Source organism: Chlamydotis macqueenii, chromosome 11 (genome assembly GCF_036417535.1).
Source record: "Chlamydotis macqueenii isolate bChlMac1 chromosome 11, bChlMac1.mat, whole genome shotgun sequence".
Taxonomy (NCBI): domain Eukaryota; kingdom Metazoa; phylum Chordata; class Aves; order Otidiformes; family Otididae; genus Chlamydotis; species Chlamydotis macqueenii.
The window spans coordinates 11857432-11864598 of NC_141566.1; the positions used below are offsets into that span (position 1 = coordinate 11857432).

The 7167-nt window shown below is 60.9% G+C and overlaps 2 protein-coding genes across 2 annotated transcripts; one reads left to right on the forward strand and one right to left on the reverse strand.

Moving 5' to 3' along the window:
• Nucleotides 1-87: 87 nt before the first annotated feature.
• RIPPLY1 (ripply transcriptional repressor 1) lies at nucleotides 88-4281 on the reverse strand. The gene is made up of 4 exons (XM_086756684.1): nucleotides 4193-4281; nucleotides 1389-1464; nucleotides 714-784; nucleotides 88-629 (listed from the first exon to the last, which is right to left on the reverse strand). Exons 1-4 carry the CDS (start codon nucleotides 4279-4281, stop codon nucleotides 359-361), a joined length of 507 nt encoding a protein of 168 aa, XP_086612810.1. The 3' UTR covers nucleotides 88-358.
• A 591-nt stretch (nucleotides 4282-4872) lies between these two features.
• On the forward strand, nucleotides 4873-6097 carry CLDN2 (claudin 2). Its single transcript, XM_010118751.2, has 2 exons — nucleotides 4873-5714; nucleotides 5801-6097. The coding sequence occupies exon 1, from the start codon at nucleotides 4945-4947 to the stop codon at nucleotides 5638-5640; it is 696 nt and encodes a 231-aa protein (XP_010117053.2). The 5' UTR covers nucleotides 4873-4944; the 3' UTR covers nucleotides 5641-5714; nucleotides 5801-6097.
• The last annotated feature ends 1070 nt before the right edge of the window (nucleotides 6098-7167 follow it).

The window sequence follows — 7167 nt, forward strand, 5'->3', positions numbered from 1 at the left end:
GCCCCTCACAGCCAGCGCGCACCGCCTTCCTCCTTCCGCGGCTGCAATGGGAACGCGGAGCTGGGGGAGTGGGCGGGGACAGCAAACTCCTCCCTCAACCCGGGAGAGACTGGTAGCCAATGGGTTGCGGCTGCCGGGAGGTGCCGTGGTGCCTGCCGGGAGTCGTAGTCTCCTACGGGACTACGGGCTGGCGCGCGGTCACCGCCGGAGGGCGGCTGCGGCCCCGTGGGCACTGTGAGGGGCCGGGTTGCGCCACTCCTGGGGACCGTGACCGCGGGCGGTGGGGTCTGCGCCCGCTGCCTGCGGGGCGGGCGTCTGCCCGTTCCTCCGTGGTGGCGCCAGGCCTGCCCTCGCCTGCTCACACTGGCCTGCCAGGGCTGCCGGCCTGCGGCGAGGCCCCTGCCGCCGTGTCTCCTGCCTCCTCCTCCTCCTCTTCTTCTTCCTCCTCCTCCTCTTCTTCTTCCTCCTCCTCCTCTTCTTCTTCTTCCTCCTCCTCCTCTTCCTCTTCCTCCTCCTCACTGCCTGAGTCCTCGTAGAGGCAGAGGGTGGCCTGCACGGGGAAGTTCTCCAGCAGCTTCTCCCCCACACCATACAGATAGTCAAAGGCCTTGGACTTGGGCCAGAGGAGCCTGCATGGGGAGACCCGGGGTAAGAGCCCCCGCCTGCCCACTGCCCTCGGGCCCAGCCAAGGCACCCAGCAGCAGGGCACGTACCTGACTGGGTGCTGGAAAAACAATGGTGCTTTCTCGGGGCCGCTGTCTGCTGCTGTGTCCTGAGGCCAAACCTGAGGACACACAGTCGGGGTGTAACCTGCCCCAGGGCTCCCGCTGCCCCCTCCTGGCACAGCAGCAGCAGGGCGCAGGGGGACCCCGGCTAGCAGTGAGGGCAGGGACCCTTCTCTCCCATCAGCAGGGGTGATGCCCCACAGACCTGGCAGACCCTGCAGGGTCAGCCTGCCCCAGGGCTGGGATCTCCCTAATCCTTTGCCCCTGGGTTTAGGTCCTCATGCCCCCACAAAGGAAGCTGGCATCTACCCCGCCCCCAACTTTACAGGCTTTTTGCCAGCGTAATCTCCCTCCCCACGCTCACAAGCTCATGCCCAGGCGTCCCGCTAACCCCCTGAGGAATGCCCACCAGGCCCGGGAACAGGCGGCCCTTTCAGGCTCCTGTGCTGCGGCTGCAGAGGGAGTCTGCTTGGCCTTGCCCCAGCAAGGCTGAGAGGGCTGTGGGGGCAGAGGGGTGATGCACCAGAGGAGGTGGGCACATCACTGCCATGCAACAGTGCCAGGAGTGAAGGAATCTGGGGCAGAAGCTGTTCTGCCCAACAGGGACCCCCACCCTGCCAGGAGAAAACAGGGGGGCGATGCAGCAGGGAGTGTAAAACTCACAGTGCTCGTTAGCTTCCTCCGCCGCCCAGTTCCCTCCTCTGCTCCACGAAGCCACGGTCTCCAGAGAGGCAGCGATCTAGGTGCAAAGAGCAGGTGCAAAGAGCAGGTTCAGCGCGATGGCTGCCCACCTTGACCCGCTCCCCCCTTGCCTTGTTCCCCCCACCACCACCACGCACCCCCCAACCCCACAGTCTTGCCTGCCCGGCTCAGCCCCTGCCCAGGTGTGTGGCTGGGGCATCGGGTACGTGCGGGTGCGCTCATACCACCTCGGCCACAGTGCTTCTCACCCTGCTCCAGCACCTCCCAGCACCCCTGGGAGCCCCCAGCATTGCTTCCCAGGCTCTGCACCCTCTCCCACGTGCAGCCGCTGGAATCAGAGGGGTCCCCAATCAGAGCAGGCCACACAGCCTTCACCCGAATCCAGCTGGAGCCTTCCCCATCCCATCTCCCGTGCACCCTCTGCGCTCCCCACCCTATCCAGTCCCCCCAGGCTGCACAGCACCCAGAAGATACCTTCCCCCTTGCTCCAGCCCTGGGGCTGGGTGAGCACCGGCCACGGGAACCCGGAGCCCATGGGGAGGCAGGAAACAGGCAGCAGCTTCCATGGTGGCAGTCAGTGGTGTCCCCTCTGACGCTGCAGACCCTTGGCAAGGACACGTTTATAGCCCTGCCGTGGCCAGTGACTCACAAATTCTTGGGGGCAGGGGAGCAAGGGACTGGGGGTGCAGGGACTCTGGGGTGTGAAATTTGTCCCAGTTGTGTAAACAGAGGGCTGTGGCGGGGTGGGGGGGGGGAAGGCTGAGGGCAGAGGGGCTGCAATCTCTGGTGGAAAAGCAAATAAATCACAGAAGGGAAAAGTTAGACACCATTTGTGAGAAAATCCCTAGGGGGGAACAGGGGAGGGCAGAGACAATTAACAAGGATGATTAAATGCTTTTTATAGCCATTTGCATAGGGAGGGGGGACATGGGGAAGGGATGGAAAGTGCTGGGGCAGCATGATGGGCATGGGATGGGGACAGTACCATAGCCATGGGGACAGTGCAGTGGGCTTGTGATGGGGATAGTGTGACACGTGTGGGCTGCAGGGGTGGCAAGCACAGAGCAACCAGGAGGCAGGTGATGGGATACTCAAGAGAGGACAAGGAGGGAAGATGGATGTCAGGGGTGAACCCCAGGTGTAGGCAGGGCAATTGCCCTGCTCAGGCATCCACAGCCCCACTCAGATCACCCCGGGCAGCTGCCAGACCCAGTTCCCACTCTGCTGGCGCAGTGGGGAGAGCATGTGCTTGCTCATGCTCCCTGCCCTCTCCTTTGTCTTTTTGAGATGTGTACCAAACCGGGAGGTATAGAAAAGCTTCTCCATACAAGGGTGCAAGGCTCAGCTGCCCCCTGCCAGCACTGCTACACATCCCATCCCTGCCTGCTGCTCCTGCCCTAGTCCTCAAGGTGACATGCCGCTGGCAGACAGGTCACCTCTTGCTCCCAGGAGAGTTTCAATTTGGGACAAGGAAAGAAAATAGCAAATGGTCCCTGCTGTAGCTCTGCTATCAGCATCTAAACATCCCTGTCCAAATGTCAGCCAGACCCAGGTCAGCTCCAAGCACAATTTGTCAAGAGGGGCCCTCCCTCCCCTCTCCATCTGCGGCAGCCGGCGAGCAGGAGGGGGCACAGGGCCATCGAAGCACTCATTACTGTCCCCATTTGCTCCTCATTTGGGCCAGGAGTCTTACAACAACAAACCCCGCAAAGGTCAAGCAGGGTCAGGAGGAGTGAAAGAAAGCCCCAGCTCACCCTGCAGGCACGGGGAGTTCGACCTGCTGGTGTTTCATTGCCCCTCCTACCCCAGCACGGGCGACACAGCCCAAAGCAGATACATGGACAGTGGCACCGAGTGGACAGTGGCAGTCACCCGCCAGTCACCAAGGCTGGCCAGAAAGGTGACTGCAAGCCACAGACCTGATCCACTTGGGCAAACCTACCCTGATAACTAATAACAAGCAAAACGAGGCATCCCAGCTCCCCAATCCTTCCCGACACCGAAAGGGTTTAATTCTGATCTGCAATAAGCCTCTGATCCAGGCTGAGATTTGCAGGTGGATTTTGCAAAGCTGCAGCTAAACAATTCACAGCCCCTTTTTCCTCGGGCCGGGGCCCTGGCCGCTCACCATGCCCCGACCAGCTACGTACAGTCCTGAGTGACCCCTGGCCGCAGCCACCCTCGGTCCCACGCTGTGTCTCCAGCCACCTCCGTAAGTACCACAGAGCTCCAGCATCACCCTTCCATGCCTTTTTGCCAGCACCTCAAGCACCCCAGCTGTTTCTTTTGCAGCAACATCCCTGAGACAGAGTGGTAGGTCTTAGTTAGCACACAGGAAAGGAGGCAGAAAGTTGGAAAACTTTGGTACCAAGCATTTCTGGTGCCAACAGGAGGATGGGGAAAGGAGCAGAGGCACTGGGTGGTGGCAGCACCCTCAGCCTGGAGCTTTCCCAGGGCAAGAGGCTGCTGGCTGCAGTGTCAGTGCTGGGCTGAGCTCAGCCTGGTTTCGCAAGATGCTGTGGGAGGGAGAATTTTGAAACAAGGCAGAGGGAAAACAAACCACCCCACTCCACCGCCTCTGCCAAACCCCCCATCCGCACCCAGGGCTGTAGGCAGGAGAGGGCATCAGCAGAAAAACCCTCTACAGCATCAGCAAGAGCAGCCTGCATCCCAGTGTGCTCGCTCCACCGAGGGATGGGTAACCCAATCATCCCCAAGGCATTGCCGGTGTAGTTTGCCTTGGTATAATTCTGCCTTCCACGGACCTCTGGGCTCTCCTGGGGACACAGGCATCACTATCATATGCATCCCTCTCCATCATTGTCCTCAGTGGCATGGAAAGGCTGATAGCCATGGTTCAATCTGAGGTGGATGCATCCCATTGTCCCGCTGGAGCCTCTGCAGCTTGGGGTGGGTGGTGGGTGGCTGCAGATGCCTTGGGTGAGCCCTGTGCAGATGGGGACAAGGCACAATCCCCCTTCCTTGGCTGGAGGAGCCTCAAGGCCACCACCTGAAATCACCTCCAGCAGGTCCCAAATAACTTGGTGCAGCTGTAGCTTTTTGGCTTCATTGGCTCGGAACATCACAGAAGACAAAGGACCCCCAGGAAGGCAGTGAGGACTTTCCCCCTGCCAGTGGCTGCCTCTCCATCCCTGCCTGCAGCCCTGGCGCAAGGGAGGGCTTTGGCGTCCTTCCCGGGCATCGCTGCTCTGCCTCTGAAGTCTGACTGGGGAGATAGCGGAGGTGAAAGGGTGCTTGGCGCTCCTCCACAGGCTTGGGTCAATCGTTAATCAGGGAGGGATTCTTTTCCACTCTTGCAGGTAACCTCTCCTCCCCCCAGCTCCCACCCACGCGCCGGTGCCCACACAAAATCAGCACCCCCGGGAGTGGAGTGGAGCTCTGGCACTGCGAGCAGAGCTGCCAGCAGGGCCATGGGAAGGTAAGCGTGCGGGACTGAGCCGCCGGCGAGCTGGGCTAGAAGCTGCGAGCCCCAGGAAGGTGACAGCCAGCCCCCACCATGGTCTCCATGGGGCTTCAGCTGCTGGGCTATGCAATGGCCTTCCTGGGCTACATTGGCACACTGACAGCCACGCTGCTGCCCAGCTGGAAGACCAGCTCCTACATTGGCTCCAGCATCGTGACAGCCGTGAGCTTCACCAAGGGGCTGTGGATGGAGTGTGCCACTTACAGCACAGGCATCACCCAGTGTGACATCTACAGCTCCCTGCTCAACCTGCCTGCTGACATCCAGGCGGCCCAAGCCCTGATGGTGAGCTCCTGCGCCGTCTCCTCCCTCGCCTGCCTTGTTGCTGTCGTGGGCATGAGGTGCACCGTCTTCAGCCAGGGCTCACCGGGCAAGGACCGGGTGGCAGTGGCAGGTGGTGCAGTCTTCATCCTCGGCGGGCTGCTCTGCTTCATCCCACTAGTGTGGAATATCCATGTGGTGCTGCGGGATTTCCACAACCCCGTCCTCCCTGACAGCACAAAATTCGAGCTTGGGGAGGCGCTTTACCTAGGTATCATCTCCTCCCTCCTCTCCCTTATCGGTGGCTTCATCCTCTGCACCTCCTGCCCAGCTCAGGACCCAACGGCTACCTATACAAGCACCTACCAGCCCCGGCTGCTGGCAAGCAAGAGCCCCCGGCCCTCCGTCAGCCAGACACAGAAGACCAAGAGCGAGCTCAACTCCTACAACCTGACAGGATACGTGTAGCAGCTGCAGATGGAAACTGTGCCGGCACCTCTCCCAGCTCCCCAAGGCATCTGGGCTGGCACTGAGCGAGCGTGGTAAGAGGAGAGGACACGACCACATCTCCCGTGCTCAGCCCTCTCACTCACAGGCTTGGGGGGTTTGACCCCACTCCCTCCCCCAGGGATCCCGAGAGCCTTACAACTGCTGAAAAATCCCACCTGTTGGCTTACATCAGTGAAGGACCCCGAATCCGGCTTCAGTTCCCTCCTCCGAGCTGCCAGCCCACAGGCAGCCCTTGGCACAGTGGGACCCCACCCCATAGCCTGGATGAGGGTGAGTGGTCTTGTGCCCTCAGGGACCAGCCTGCTGGCCACAGAGGCATCACAGGGGTGTCAGGGCATCTGTGCGGGTTTGGAGTCGCCGCTGTGGGGGTTGAGTGCCGCTTGCAAACTGATGTCGCAATAAATCTGTGTTTCTAGCCAGGCTGTGGCTGAGCTTTACTCTGGCACCGAGGGGCCCTGGCAGCACCCCTGGCAGGGTGGGCTGTGGTGGAGGCTGCACTCGCCTGCCTGATGAGTCCATAGTGCAGAGGTGCCCCCGGCTTTTGCTCTGGCCTGTCCCCCCGCACCCCGTGGCTTTGCCACCCAGGAGCCCAGGCATGTGGGAGCACTGTTGGGGGTGGGTGGTGTCACTCCCCTGCACAGTTTGTTCTTTGGCACTGAGCTGGGAGGTTGCAACATGCCACTACTGCAAGAGTGTCAGCGTGGGCAAGCACGGTTCCCCGGGGGCTAACAGCAGGCAATGGCCTCCCCCAGCCTCACTTGGTTCTAAGGGTGCAGGATCACTGGGACCAGGGTGCCCACAGGGGGATTAACTGCCCCCAGTTAATGCAGTACGTCGAGGTCCCCAGGCAGTGGGGAGAGCCCCAATATCACCGCATTTCCATCCCAGGATGCTGTAGGCACTGGCACCCAAGAGGCAACACAGTCCCGAGCATCCGAGGCAGCTGCTGGCCATGGCAGAGGCTGAGCACCCCAACACAGCTGCAGAGGGGTCTCACAGGCAGGTCCTGAGCCCAGGGGTTCCTTGCAGGGGCTGTTTTGGGAGGAAAAACACCACCAGTGAGACACTGATAAACTGCAAGGGATGGGCAGGCAGGGGCCAAGACTGCTCCGTGCAACCCTTTGGCACTGCATCGTTGCAGCCCTGCACAGCAGCACCAGCATGAGAGCTCGCACAGGCAGCAGGAGGTGGAGGAGGCACCTGCAGCCCATCCCCGAAATCCACTGAGAGGCAAGTGCATTTTAACCACCATACCCCTTCTGACGTCCCACCACCTGAGGTGAGATAATGCTGCTGTGCCACGGGCTGCCTGAGGACCCCCTTGCCCTGGCTCCCTGTCCCCCAGGGAGTAAGAGGCTTTGGCCTACATGCTGGCCCCTCATAAAGCAATTTAGATTATGTCCCAGAGAGGAAGGGACCATGTTCCCTGCTTGAACGTCACCACTGTTACCCTTGCACCAGTGAAATCATATTTGCCATAGGATT